Here is a 15058-nt window from a genome sequence, read left to right as displayed (position 1 = left end):
GAATAACTTCAAGGGTATCACGAAAAGGTCATACCATCATTTTCCATAGCTTTTTTACTCTTTTTTTTTCAACTTCTTTGTTCACTATTGAATGCCAAGTAGGAAAGGTGTTTATTGTGTTTTGGTGATATCTTTGAAAATACCTGATACGTTTATTGGCTCAAGGCCAATGACATGCGTAGTAAACCACAAGTTGATTCTTTTCCACGATGCAAAAATGCAAAAAAAAAAAGAATTTTTCCGTTTTTCTCAAATTGAATCCAATAAGCAATCGTTTTCATCCTCTTTTCCAAAGCTTGATCACTAATGGTCAAGGATAGCAACCAGGCGCAGATGCAACAAGCAACAAGGTGGAGACTGGAAGGGGCATTTTCAACAAGCATTAATCCAACCTTGCCAATAGTCTGTGAATAAAGTTAATTTTCTGTGGATTTTTGTCTGTTAATTTTCTAATTGTTTTAAGGGGACGGTTGACCCAATTGTTCTCTGGATCTGCCACTGATAGCAATCATATGTGGTCTGCGTTCATCCATCTGTGTAAATAACTTGACAGCTGCACTATCACGATCCAAAGCATACTCTTTAAACACAGAAAGTGTAGAAAATTTCAATTCCGTGCGCTTTTACCATGTTTTTTTTTTTATAATTAAAGATTTGACTGCTGTATCTGCCACTGGACGGGACAAAAAAGCCCGCCCTACTCCAGTTTTGAAATACTACACAGAAAGAATTTTGATAAAAAGCTTATTTTTCATGAGTACAAAGGAATTTATTTTCACACTATAGTCAGTTCAATCATAAACGTGATACTGAAATTTAACAAAACAAGCGCAGGGCATTCAGCGGTGCGGTGACTGAATGAGTTTTAATATACAGTACACTATGTGCAATTGTGCAATGTGCATGCACCAAACATGTGTGTTTTATTGATGGCCGGTCTGCAAAATAATACCAGCCTCAAACCGGTCTGTAATGCGAAAAAGGTTGCCCACGCCAGCTTTACATGGACACAGACATTGTTGTCACAATAGCAGATGAAGTTAGTGTTAGCCGGCCGAGATACAGATCTTCCACACATTTGTTGGTTTGTGCACGCAATGCATTTGTGATAGGGAAGGCCTGGGTTTTAGAGTGTTAAAAAACTATTTTTTAGAAAAAAATTTCCAGAGATATTGAAAAATATCGATCATAAAATGACCACATCTTAACAAAATTTGTGTTTTTATAGTTTTTTTTTTGTTTTTTTTGTAACGTATTTAACTAGAATTCAATACAAAAACTGCGCATTTGTTTTGAAAATACAAGATTACAAAAACGTAAGTACTGCATTCGATCATGTGCGAGTCAGTTTTCGCAAATGTGCACTATTCAGCAGTTGAGTTATTGGCCATTAATCAATGCGGGCTTTTAATCCCATCCTGTGCTTTTCGAGCGTCTCGGGAACGAAGTCGGTTAACAAATGTCTTTTTTACCAAAATAAAATTCGTTTCAGGTAGCCTACAGCTGGCAATCTCTTCTCTTTTTTTGAATCTATTTTTTCACGTTTGTTATTATTTTTGTGAATAGAAAGCAGGGATGGAAAGCGGTACAGACATTGTAAGTTGATGATATGGGATTGTGGTTTTGTTGAGTGCCTGTTGTTGCAGGTCGTGGTTCAGAATACTCCGATCATGGCCAAAGTGTGGCCGACTCTCGTCCATCAACACAAATGAGGTTCAGTCCATCAGTAGAGAAGTTAAACAAAAAAGTTTCAGATATGGAGGAAAAGTTAAAATATCTTAAGTCTGAGTTGGGAGAACGTCCAGGCATTGATAGCAACGTGCAAGATTTGAAACGCAAAGTTTCCAACATGGAAAATCAGCTGGAGGTACTAAACACCATGCCTACTACCAAAGATATTATCTCACAATCTCGGTGAGTTTATTTGTTTACAGTTGTTTGCAAACCTCAAATTATTTTCAAATCTAAATTATGCTTAAGAAGAAATCTCATGTAGCAGTCGTTCCTTTAAACACAAGGACATTTGCAAATTGCATTGCTGCATTGGTTCAGATGAGATTTTATGTTTGAATAAGTGACACAATTGATTGTTACTTTGTGGGGCTTTCTTCAGATATTTTTGAAATCACCTTTGTGGATGGATAAGTTCAATGTTTTATTTTATTTCACTTTGCGTACTTTATGTGGCAGGTCTACTTCGTCAATGCACCCCGCTACAGACGTGTGGCAGCACCTTCAATTGCAAAGAAAAGTGGCAACGAACGAAAGCGGAGTTTCACGAGTAAGAGGCAATGCTTGACAATTTTATAGATGCATGCAATCGATAACGCTTTAACTGCTTAGTTCCAATGGGGTATAATTTTTTTTTTTAAATTTCGGTCAAGAACTTATGCGTTATCTTTAGCTGTACGACATTTGTCATGAGATCATGAGATAAGATAGTGACTAAGCAGAAGTTAGTGATAAAGTGATGGACATCTTTAACAAAAATAGGTCAAAAAATTTTGTACAGTCTTCGACATCACTCTGTGAAAGAGTGAAAATCATCCTGCTATCACCAAGCATGTTATTGGCTTTTTCCATCGATATCCAAGATTTCACACTCAAGAGGATAATATGTGATCTCTTACGTAATTTTCATTCACCTACATTTTGGATTGCTCTTTAGCAGACAAACAGTTTAAAGAGGTATCTTTGACAATGTAGAGGTTTCAAAACAAAACTATTTTGAATAGTTTTCCATTTAAAGTTAACGTCTGTTGTGTTCTGACGTATAATATTTTTGTCTTGGTTTCTTTTCAAAACCGAACCATTTTATTTTTGTATACTGTCGAAACAAAACCGAAACAAGTGTAAATTTCAGCATGGACAAAGTGAAAAGTGCCATAAACGAAACAAAATTTTGTTTTATTGCGAGGTTAGGCGCTAAAACTCAGTCGTATTTATGTTTTGGTTATTGTTACGTATTTTGTATTGCTTTGTTTTTTTTATCTTTCACTCATTTGAGCCTCTCTTTTAAATTGTATTTCACTTCAAACTTTGTTTTCCAGGCTCTGTCCTTGCTTGACGAGCTAATGAAACTAATGAACGCCATGAAAGACAAGAATAATGATATGCAAGCGGAGATTGATCAACTGAAGGAAAAGAGTGAAAATGTGAGTAGTCTACATATAACAAGTTAGAAGTTACATAAAACAAGATCGTGTTTCTTCATTTCCAATATAATTCGGATTTTAAGCACTTTATATAAAATATAAATTTGTTATTCTTCATTATGGAATATTGTAAAATATGGGTGTGTGTATAGGCTAAAAGGCCTACGCAATGATTCAATTAAACACATTAATGCAGCGGTTCCCAACCTTTTCAGGCTTCTCTTTTTAAGAGAAACTTGGCACCTTTTCCAAGAGAAAAATATTTTGTTGCACCTCGTGGCGGACCAACGAACATTCACTTCGAACACAGGACACAACCGGTTGTTGGAACAAACCTTAACCGTTTTATACCAAAAACTTCAAAAATGTTGTTCATATAGTGTAGCTTCTTTACTTGACTTTCAGCTCTTATGCAGTGTAGAGAAAAGTAGAGAAGTTTGCATGTAGTGCCATTTGGAAAGAAAAATAATAATAACACCCTCAAAAATCAACGTAATAATGGTAACACAGCAATTTTACTTGGAAACTGAAAGCAACTTCGAAATAAAATTCTACAAATAAACAAGAAATTTGACTTATTTCGAAGTCAGTGTGGCATTTGTGCTTGGTTTTCTGTGCAAATCTCCTTTACATCTGGGTGCACATTCGATAAATTACCATCACTTCTTCCTCGACAAAAAGTCGCCTCTCCTTTTTTTGTTTTGATGTTGGTCAAAATCTCGCATATGTAAGATGCTGAAAACTGTAGTAAAGTTACAAGTATCTTTTCTCCAGTGCAAGGATATTTATTTTAAATTTTTATTCAAAGCACCTTTCTGTGCAATAGCTATAACCTATACTACATATTTTCGTCTTTACGCATGTTTATTAGTTCTTCTTCTAAAGTTCAAAACAAGATGAGAGTCCGGTTATAAAAATGGGTCTTTTACCCATCACCATGTAACACAATTTTGCAAAATTTTTAGTTGCAGAAATTTTTTTATGTATTGTGTTCAGTTACTTCAAACTAATCACCAAAATAGCAAAAAAAATCTGAAGTGTCCTTACTTTTGATAAAATAACACTTTTTCTGATTGTTAGTTTTACTCAAAGATTTTCTGTATTAACCAGCATAATTTTCTATTAAACGTGTAAGCATGCAAACACAAATAAATAATATGCAAATATAAGCCATATATGCATTATGCAAAGATGAAAACACTTCAAAAGTGATCACATTTGTGTGACTTGTGTCCAGAAACTGAGAAATCTTCTCGTATTACAAACCATAGCCTACGTGCCCCCCCCCCCCCCCCTTTCATGTTGCAAATCCACAGCCCTTGATATTTTCTTTTCATATAACATGAAACCTTTCACCATCTTTTCCACTTCCACCCATCACTCATACAGGGATCAACACAATCAAGATGGGAGTGCAGGAAATGCATTTTTATGGACATGAAACACACCATTTTTCATATTTTTTCATCACATTGTTTTCAAAACTTGATAATTATTGCTTCGTTTAACCTATTACCAAAATTTTGAATTTATGTCTGTATTAGGTATGTTGAATTCGTCGTGAGAGACTTTATATCGTCTTTTTACTTTATCTTTAATTCGTCGTTAGAGACTTATATCTTGAGACACTATACCGTGTCTTATGCAGCTTTTTTGCTCGAGGGTTTGAGAAGTGGCAACTCAGCTACTGAGTGCTATGCGAAACAGGTGCAATGGAACATAATACGGAAGAATATGCAATGTCATGTCGGTTTTTTTGTTTTTACTAAACCGTGAACTGTCAACCATATATGAAACAACGGTCTTCTGTATGGTTTCGGGGTTCTCTCCAAACTCTTGAAGTAGCAAATACTGATCAAACGTCGTTTTCCCTTAGTCAGCCATCTAAATTGGACCGATGTGCTCTACAGATCACATAAGGTGCACAGTAGGCTGGCGCAAAATCTCGAAAAAAAAAGTACAGTGGCACGCATGTGTGCCACAAAATAATTTATGATTTTATATTTCAAAATCGTAATATTTTGATATAATTTTTGTGCTGCAACCTCTCTATACATCAAAATTTAATTTGAAACTAGTAGTTGGAAACTCTGAACTAATTTCTTCAGACATGTCAATGGTTTAGACAATACAGACAATACAATGGTTCACTAAAAATTTATATCCAATTCCTTATGTGCGTCAAAGGGTTAAATTTTTCGTCAGTTTGTAATATTGTTCCTTTTGGTAAATGTATCTCCTATACCAAATTTCACAAAAAAATATTAACGTTTGACCCTGGTTCACCTGGTTTGAATTTTTTCAAAATATCGAAGTTTCGCTTATCCCTGAAATTGCTTACTCGCTATCTTCCAATGCACTCTAGCATCTTAATGGACACAATAAGAGGCAGTAACACAAACTTGTAGCAAGCAAAGTGGTTTAATTAGCAACTCCATGAACACTAACACGTGTATTACTTTCAAAATGTCGAATTCTACCACATTTCAGACATGATTTTCTTTGTGCACCGTTCACTGTAGTAAATACCTACTGCTTTCAGTTTCTTAAATCATTTGACGATGTTTATCAATTTTCACAGGCCAACAAAATATTTTTTTATAAAGGCAGGACATGTGAGAGTCATTTTAAGGTATTTCGAGGCTCCTGATTCTGAAAATGCACTAAGTTTTATCGAATTGGCTCTAGTTTTTGAGTTAGCCAAGATTCCAGCTACCACTTTTGATAACTAAATCTTTAACTACTACAGTAGGTGGTAGAAATGGTTTTGCGAAAAAAGCTTGACCTTGCTCCAAAACATTACTGAAGGTATTGAGGTTACTCTCAGTCATGCCCGTTTTCCTATTGTTTCAAGCAAATCACCACTTGAAACAAGAGAGGGCAAACAAAAAACAGAAATAGCAACGTCCACGCAATGACTGCCTTGCCCATTCCATGTAAACATGATGTTGCAACTTCCTTCGAACATGCTCACCGTACAGAACAGAAGTATCAATTTTCATGGTGATTCCACGGCTCTCTTTATGCCATGGCACTCTGAACTTCTTAGCCTTGAGCCCAGAAACGGGTTTCAGTGCAATGTTTGCATACTTTAGGAGGAACCCAGGACTTATCTTGATCATCCAGCTTCATGTCAAAGTAATAATAATAATAATGCTTGTTTTTATATAACGCTGTATCTATCGCAGAATGCGTTGCCTCATGCAGCAAAATATATTTGGGTTGTTTGTACAGCATCCTACTTGTCAAAGGCGTATTTTATTAGCCTATAGGTATGCCATTAATTTAGCCTATAGACCAGAAAAAAACTTCTTGCAGCAAAGACTTGGCCTTAGCAAAGGCTTAGAATAAAATTTCATTTGTACAGTATCCATTTCAGTAGGCCTACCTTTTCAATATAAAGCTGCATTCATAAACACATGACTTTCGGGATATTTTTCTTCTGATGTAGGCCTACTGATTCACAACTGTTTTCATTGAATATTTATGTCTCCCTTGCGTTAAACACAGTTCATTTCAACCTTTGCTTGCGTTTTGAACTTTCGTGCAATATGAACCAATTGAACTAGACAAGTGCAATTATGACTTCATAATGGTAAACAGGGCTGAAAATAAGTAATTTGCTAATTGAAAGCTTTTGAGTAACGATTTCAAAAATATGTTCATTGTCGAATATCTCGAAAACTAGAGCTAATTCGAAAAAACTAAGTGCATTTTCGGAATCAGGGGCCCTGAAATACTCTAAAATGACTCTCATCTTTTGTGCCAAAAATTTTTGTTGGTCTATTATATGTTATAGATTCACTGACTGCGAAAAGGCTGTAAAATCAAATAAAATGACACTAAAAGCATGCACTATTAGTGACTCTCAGACTTGGAGTAGGGTGAAGATGTTCCACGTGGAAGTTAACAGAGGAAGTGACGTCAAAATCACGTGGTCAAATTTTGAGAAATCCCCTCTTCAGATACTGCTAAACCACTTCGAAATTTATTAATTTTTCAGAAAAATTCAGAATTTCTCCTTGGGTGAACCAGGGTCAAAGGTCAAAACCCAACAAAAATTTTTGGTTTGCAAATATCAGTGAGCAAAATGGAACATTATTCCAAACTGACAAAAATTTTAAAGAACATCAAGGAAAATGAGCCACCCTAGTGCACAGCTTTTAACTTGGTCAATTTGGTCAGTAATTTCCATACCAAAATACATTTCATAAGTATAAAAGCTTTGCTTCTAGCTTTGTTTCACTGCACATTTCGCTTGTTAGTCTGATATGGTTACTGATAGATAGACCACAGACATAGCAAAAAGTTTCAAAACAATCAGTAGAAATTCAAGACAAATGTACGACTAGTCCAATTGATGTCAAGTTATCTTGTTGTGTATCGCGATTTCGAATAATAAATTCTCTTCAGCACAACTTTATAACAGGCATAGTAAAATCTTCAGTAGGTCAGTTTAAGAATGCAGCAGTTAAGTTTAGAAAGAAATCAACAATAGTGTTTTTCGGTTGCTAAGAAACAAATAAATTTAGTCTGCGAGCAGTAGTGACAATATTATGTAAATTATGAAGGGAATTAAGTCATACATTAGTAAAACGGAGTGACAACACCAGGAGTGACAATCCCTCCCTGGCGTTGTCACTCCGTTTTACTAATGTATGACTTAATTCCCTTCATAATTTACATAATATTGTCACTACTGCTCGCAGACTAAATTTATTTGTTTCTTAGCAACCGAAAAACACTATTGTTGATTTCTTTCTAAACTTAACTGCTGCATTCTTAAACTGACCTACTGAAGATTTTACTATGCCTGTTATAAAGTTGTGCTGAAGAGAATTTATTATTCGAAATTGCGATACACAACAAGATAACTTGACATCAATTGGACTAGTCGTACATTTGTCTTGAATTTATAATTATTTGGCAGTGCATCCTATGGATCCGTAATTGGGCCTCTCTCTTGCATCAGCTTGCTGGGCGTGCAGTTGTTCTCTTGCGTTATATTGCCTTTTTCATTATTTTTGCAATCAGTAGAAAGTTTGCATTCACGTAATGATCCAATCCCCAACTAATCTGCAATTTAGGCTAGAGCTTTCTACAGAACACGGTAAGAAACAATGAATGATCGAAACATTTTGAGTTCTATATTTTCTGATTACATTGATAGTAAACAAAAACAAATTGAAATTTCTATACTTGCTCTATTCCGCGACTATGACCAAACAAACATACATCATTGTTATGATACAAGCTATAATTATGAAGCTAAAATGATAGCCATTATGACGTCACACTTTACCGACTTTATAAGAAATTTAGAATAAGAGCTTGAGAAACAGGGTACTAAAAGTTCAATAACCTTAAATAAATATTTTTTAAACGACACTTGTGGAAAAAAATTGCTGGAAACATGTTTTAATCAGCAATATTTTTCAAAAAATACTAAAAACTTGACACAACTAATTTTTTGTTACATGGTGTAATGTGTAACACGAAATAACATTTAGGCTGCAGTAGCCCACAGTATAACAAAAATTGCCTTTGCTTTTTGATGAAACAAAAATATACCTAATTGTGTATGAAAATTTCAGCAGCATCAATGAATCTGGCTAACCATTTGGAAACAGATAAAAAGTGATTATGAAAAATAGCTCACGGCTCCCTAGAGTATTCTACAGGGCACCCCGGTTGGGAACCACTGCATTAAGGTATGGGCCAATACACTGTAGTATAAAAGCTGATGCCATGCGTTCAAGTTAGGAAACGAATTGACGATAGGCGAGAAGTGAAAATACAAGAACACAGGAGGTTTGTCTGATAAAAAAGCTGCCTGGAAAAGTAGCCTACATTGTTATTATCTAACATACGGCATGTACAAATATAGCCGTATCAATAGCAGTAGCCGTATTAATATGTGTGCCACCATTAAAAACATCGACTGTTTCCTAGTCGGACTCTTGGGACTGCTTGTTTTGTTTTTTTTCTTCTAAATTTAGCCAAACGGTCAACTCCTAAGCATCTGGAACAGTGATTGATGCTAGTAAGAATCCAACCTCCCAGCATCGAAAACAAGAGCACTAATTTATATGCAATTTTATCCCTTCAACTTGCTGTTTTCCGTTTATGCATCGTTTCAACGTCGTTTTGTAACTTTTGCTAATGGGATAGCTATATCAAAAATTTTTAACTTCTTAATGTTTTAAAACTGAGATAAAAATATAATGGAATTTTTGTGTTTTTAGGCAGCCGACCTTGATGACATATGCAGCCGTTTAGAACACGTGGAAACGTTCGAAGAAAAAATTGATGATTTGCGAACAGACTTGGTCAGTGAGTTAAAACCTGATCGTCGCAAAATAAATTAAATTTGAACTTATATAGGTTATTGTGCTCGCTTTAAATTTTCCATAGGAAAAGGAAAAATGGCAAATACGATCGTGTTCCAAACGTTCAGGCATATCTTTTCACCACTCGTTATTACAAATATCAACCAGATGTATGATTTTATTTAAAGCTGGTTGTGTATATCCTGATCCTGATGTTAATTATCTCATTACTCTCTCAAACTTTTAACTGTAAGCTACACCAATGAGGTGAGCGGAGCACAAATTACGTTTTTCTTAGATGCAAATACATTCATCATAATCTTCAAAATAGCGACAAATCTGTAGAAAGTAAGTTTTTGCTGTTTATGCGTCTACTGTATGACAGTCTGTTGTCGAAAGCAGTTTGCATTTGAGCCGAACATTCCCGGACAGCTTTTCTTTCAACGCGATTAAAACGTTTACAGGGAACATTTCTACAGTAGCCTAATACTTAAAACTTCCTTTTGTCAATTTTGGTTTACGCCAGTGGCTTAAGGTCGCAGACTAAAGAATGCGAAACTGTCAGGATTACTTTGATGAACTAAAGAATCCAGTCCATTCGGCAATTTTATTTCCTTCATTAATTTATTGCTCGTCAACTTTGCTGAGAAGAATTTTGAGATCACCCTCATTAATAAAATCAAAATACATTCGCCTGTTGAAATTTTGACTTAACTTTTTTTTTGGTAGTTTCAGACTGATGATCAAATACAATGCTCATTCATCGTTTGTTTTTTTCACCAAGGTTGCAGCCATAACAATTTATAGACACGGTTGAAATGCTATCAAATAAACTTTATCAACTTTTAAAGAAATATTTATAGTCCTATATGCTGTTACTTTTGTGGTTAAAATATAGTGTACAGAATCAAACAGTAAAACGACATGTGTTAATTAGGACGAATTGGCGGATAAATTGAAGCAATATCCAGACCCAAGCGAGTTTGAGAACTTTATAACCTGGCAAGTTCTGCAGGAGGCCTTGAGTCAACACATGGTCAAAATGGGAGATCTACAAAAGCAGATTGCATCGGTTTGTTTTATTTTTTGTTCGAAAAGCCGCATTATGACGTATTGTATATATGACGTATTGTATATATGACGTATTGTATATATGACGTATTGAATTCATTTAATCTGCACATGTTGCCTTGAACTGTTATAATTTTGCCTTAGCAAGAGACAAGATTTTCTGCATGAGAAATTGTGTGTGAGAAAATGATTCAATTGACAAATTGTTACAAGATAAATGTTAAAGAAAGAAATGTTAAACTTAATAATTATAATGCTTGTTTTCATATAGCGCTGTATCCATCGCAGCAAAGTCTATGATCGCAGAATGCGTTGCTCCTCGGCGCTTTAACATACAAAGCAAACAGTGTTAATACAGCCGTATAGAGGCACAACTGAGCAAATTATTACCCGAATCCATTACGTTGCTCAGTGCCAAGCTGGAATTAGATTCAGTACCACTTTTATTAGTACCACTTAGATTCAGTACCACTTAACTTCAGTACGTAATCTTTGGTATCGAACCCATGCCTACCGATTCAGAAGTGGACGCACTAACCACTAAGCCACACTATAGGCCTTACATAGTTTTTAGAAAAACTTTTAATACATGCCAAATTTTGATAGTTATACGTCAATTCCCTTGCCCATAATTGCATTAAACCGCTAAAATAATCAACTTGATTTGACTCAGATGAGGCCTAGCCTCACTACGGACACTTTGCCCGATGTTGGAGGTCCTGGATCAACTGAATCCGATGCCTATGCTCCATCGAGTCCTGACTCATCCAGACCACAGAGTTCAGATAAAATGAATTCTGACAAGTTAAACTCTGCCAAAATGAGGTTTCCACAGGTAACCTATCACCGGAAAGGTTCAGTACAATAATCTCTTTGTATATAGCTTATATGAACTAACGGCGGCTACGTGACTCAGAGATAGGAGAGCTCACATAATGCTAGGAAAAAGAGGTGCTTGATACCCATTAAAAGAACACGCCTTTTAAGACAGGAAATATTTTAAGGTGGACACGAAGATAGGCTTTTTTGCGTTTCGGAATATAACCTATAAGTAAAAATTTTAACTTCACTGTCTTGTAATGAATGTTTTGTAGTGTAGCTTAGGCTATATCAACAGTTGACTGAGCAAAGAAACACCCAGCAGTTGGCCTTTTATGCTCAGAGGGCTTTGTCAGTACCGCGCTAATTCGATTGACAGGTGTTTTCTGTGACGAAAGTCTTCCTTTATTGAAATTCCTTTTGACATAAATGTTTTTAAAAGCGTGTTGGTAATAATTCGATCACTGGCCATTTCTTTACAGGCCACAGACATGCTTGAAAAAATTGGAGCTCTCAATGACAAGCATTCAGAGTTGGATCACCGTGTCTGCAGTTTGGAGGTACAGCCTTGCTTATATTCTTTTCACAAAGTCACAAAACTGACAAAAAATTAAATATTTTTCGTTTAAAATCTCCCGTTGATATTTTACTGCATTTATTAGGATGTTAAAACACCCTATATTTACATCTGCTCATTGTGTAGTAAGTCAGATAGTAGATAACAGTAGAAATTTTCTAAAAACAATAAAAGTAAAAGTGGTCCAAACTTGATTCAAGCGTTCCATAATTAGAAAATAAGGATTTCATTATAACATCTCTTTGGTACTAACAAGAGTAGGGTGGCCAGTTCTTTTCTCACGGCCACCTTTTCTTCAGCAACTATGCCCACCTAATTTATTACTATCTGAAAACCATACGTAGTAAGAAAATCCTATTCATTTATTTCCTTCCTGAAAATTATATTTTCTGTTCAAAGATAAAGAGTATGTGTCGTAATCATCTCTATAGGAATCGAGAAAATGAAATATCTTCTGACAGGTTTCAAACCGACAACAATGCTTGATATGAACGACTCGGTTGCATGTCTTTGTATTACAAACGAATTTATTTTCACACGAGTCAGTTAAATCATAAACAGCTAAAATCGATTTCGATCAGCTAGTCTAGATTTTATCATGTTAATCATCTTCAGTTAAGCTTATTCAAATAGAAACTTATTCTTTTCACCTAACTAGACAGATAAGTTAGCAGTTAGCTTACAACTGAATTCGAGAGTCTGTGTCATCGCAACAAAAAGCAAAAATAAACGCAAATCTGTGTCGTCACATACAGTATGAAATTGTTACCCCATAGTAGTTGCATTTTGACCTGTACTTTGATGATATGGGCCTTATTTAGGGCTGTGGCTAATGCAATGCATTTATGTAAAACGGAATTTTATTTTAACATACGTGCATTTTGCACTGGAAAACCCAGCATATAGAAAGTGTTCGCGGGCCAAAGTACTGTATGCACCTCCCTGTCAGATCATACATTTTTGACATCCATTTCTTCGCTTTATAACAGCAATAAGCATTGGATAAACACAAAGAAAAATGTGGTGGTACCTAAAGCCATTAGATTGTTTTTCGATCTTTAATGAATGTACTAAATCAATCAGTGTTTTACTGAAAAGTATAGAGCTCATATTCCAAAAAAATAAATTCTCTTGTACAGCAAGAGTTTCGAAAACTACAGTAGCCTACTTTCATTTCCAGTGTTACTATTATTGTGTTTATGCTGCAGAATTCCAACAATTTTAACTAGTTTTATTGCTTTATCTGTGAAATGTTCTTGTCAAAGCAGCATGAGTAATGATTCCATGATGAGCCTATTGTTGCACGTGTTTTTTCTATTAATTTTTCTTAGGATATATTGCCAAAGAAACAAGACAGAATTGATATGGACGACTTCATGAAAGGAAGTGAGTGTTTCTTTTTTGTGCTTAACCATAACTGGGTTCTTTTTATCGATAAAATGATCCAACAGGCAAAAAGGTTTCTGCTTTAATTTTTTTTTACTGATCCCTTACCCTTACTAATACTCAGGGCCCACAAGAGGGGGGGACAACCGGTGCATTGCACCGGGGCCCGGTGAGTTCAAAGGGGCCCGACAAAATGTCTAAATTCACGCGTTAAAGTTGATTTGAACGATTTTGCATTAAATATTGTTTTTATATTAGTTCCGTATGTTGATTGGGCCCCTCATGGGTATGTCCTTTTTTAAAACTACAGAATTCTTAATGTTTTGAGTTCAGGGGGCCCGACAAAATGTTAAAATTTGCAGGCTCAGGTTGATTTTGCATAATATATTTGTTTTTTATGTTAGTTTCGTATTTCGATTGGGCCCCCCTCATGGGTAGCATATGTCCTTTTTCAAAACTACAAAATTTTCAATTTTTTTAGTTCAAGGGGCCCGATAAAATGTTTAAATTTGCATGCTCAGGTTGATTTTGCATAAAAGATTGTTTTTTATGTTAGTTTTGTATTTCGATTGGGCCCCCCTCATGGGTAGCATATGTCCTTTTTCAAAACTACAAAATTTTCAATTTTTTGAGTTCATGGGGCCCGATAAAATGTTTAAATTTGCATGCTCAGGTCGATTTTGCATAAAATAATGTTTTTTTTATATTAGTTTTGTGTTTCGTTTGGGCCCCTCATGGGTATGCCCTTTTTCAAAACTACAGAATTTTCAATTTTTTTGAGTTCACAGGGCCCGACAAAATGTTTAAATTTGCGTGCTCAGGTCAATTTTGCATAAATTATTGTTTTTTATATTACCGGTTGTAGTTTCATATTTTAATTGGGCCCCCCTCATGGGTATGCCCATTTTCAAAACTACAGAATTTTCAATTTTCTTAGTTCAGAGGGCCCGACAAAATGTTTAAATTTGCGTGCTCAGGTCGATTTTGCATAAAATATTGTTTTTTATATTACCGGTAGTTTCATATTTCAATTGGGCCCCTCATGGGTATGCCCTTTTTCAAATCTACAAAATTTTCAATTTTTTTAGTTTAAAGGGCTCGACAAAATGTTTAAATTTGCATGCTTAGGTCGATTTTGCATAATATATTGTTTTTTATATTACCGGTAGTTTCATATTTCGATTGGACTTTGGGCCCCCTCATGGGTATGCCCATTTTCAAAACTACAGAATTTTCAATTTTTTTAGTTCAAGGGGCCCGACAAAATGTTAAATTTTGCGTGCTTAGGTCGATAATATAGGCTATTGTTTTTACTGTATATAGGCCTACATTATATTAGTTTCGTATTTTGATTGATCCCCCTCATGGGTATGCTCTTTTTTATGACTACAGAATTTTCAATTTTTTACTTTCAGGGGGGCCTGACAAAATGTTTAAATTTGCGTGCTAAGGTCGATTTTGCATGAAATATTATTTTTTATGTTAGTTTCGTATTTCAATTGGGCCCACCATGGGCATTCTTTTTTAAAAAACTACAGAAAACACATATTGCAGTGTGAATGAATATTTCAGTTTATTTCAATGTTTTAATTTCAGTGTTAGTCTGGGTGTTTTAATGTGATTATTTGGGTGTGTACGGTATGTTTTAATAAACAATTGATTGATCAGGTTAGGTTACAGTCATTACACAGAAGGTATTTCATGCATTTTTCTGACATCTT

General features: G+C 35.1%; 1 protein-coding gene across 2 annotated transcripts in view; it reads left to right on the top strand.

Annotated features, from left to right (window-relative positions):
* Positions 1 to 15058, top strand: part of LOC145774255 (uncharacterized) — a 56943-nt gene that overhangs the window by 20734 nt on the left and 21151 nt on the right. For both annotated transcript variants that reach the window (XM_082585446.1, XM_082585445.1), the window contains 8 exons: positions 1647 to 1914; positions 2191 to 2281; positions 3051 to 3155; positions 9401 to 9484; positions 10422 to 10556; positions 11229 to 11390; positions 11857 to 11934; positions 13283 to 13337. In XM_082585446.1, the coding sequence (XP_082441572.1) occupies positions 1647 to 1914; positions 2191 to 2281; positions 3051 to 3155; positions 9401 to 9484; positions 10422 to 10556; positions 11229 to 11390; positions 11857 to 11934; positions 13283 to 13337 (978 nt within the window). The remainder of the gene's footprint in view (positions 1 to 1646; positions 1915 to 2190; positions 2282 to 3050; positions 3156 to 9400; positions 9485 to 10421; positions 10557 to 11228; positions 11391 to 11856; positions 11935 to 13282; positions 13338 to 15058) is intronic.

Source organism: Aplidium turbinatum, chromosome 7 (genome assembly GCF_918807975.1).
Source record: "Aplidium turbinatum chromosome 7, kaAplTurb1.1, whole genome shotgun sequence".
Classification (NCBI taxonomy): Eukaryota; Metazoa; Chordata; class Ascidiacea; order Aplousobranchia; family Polyclinidae; genus Aplidium; species Aplidium turbinatum.
Note: the sequence above shows the minus strand (reverse complement) of the source record. Positions and strands in the feature narration are given on the sequence as shown.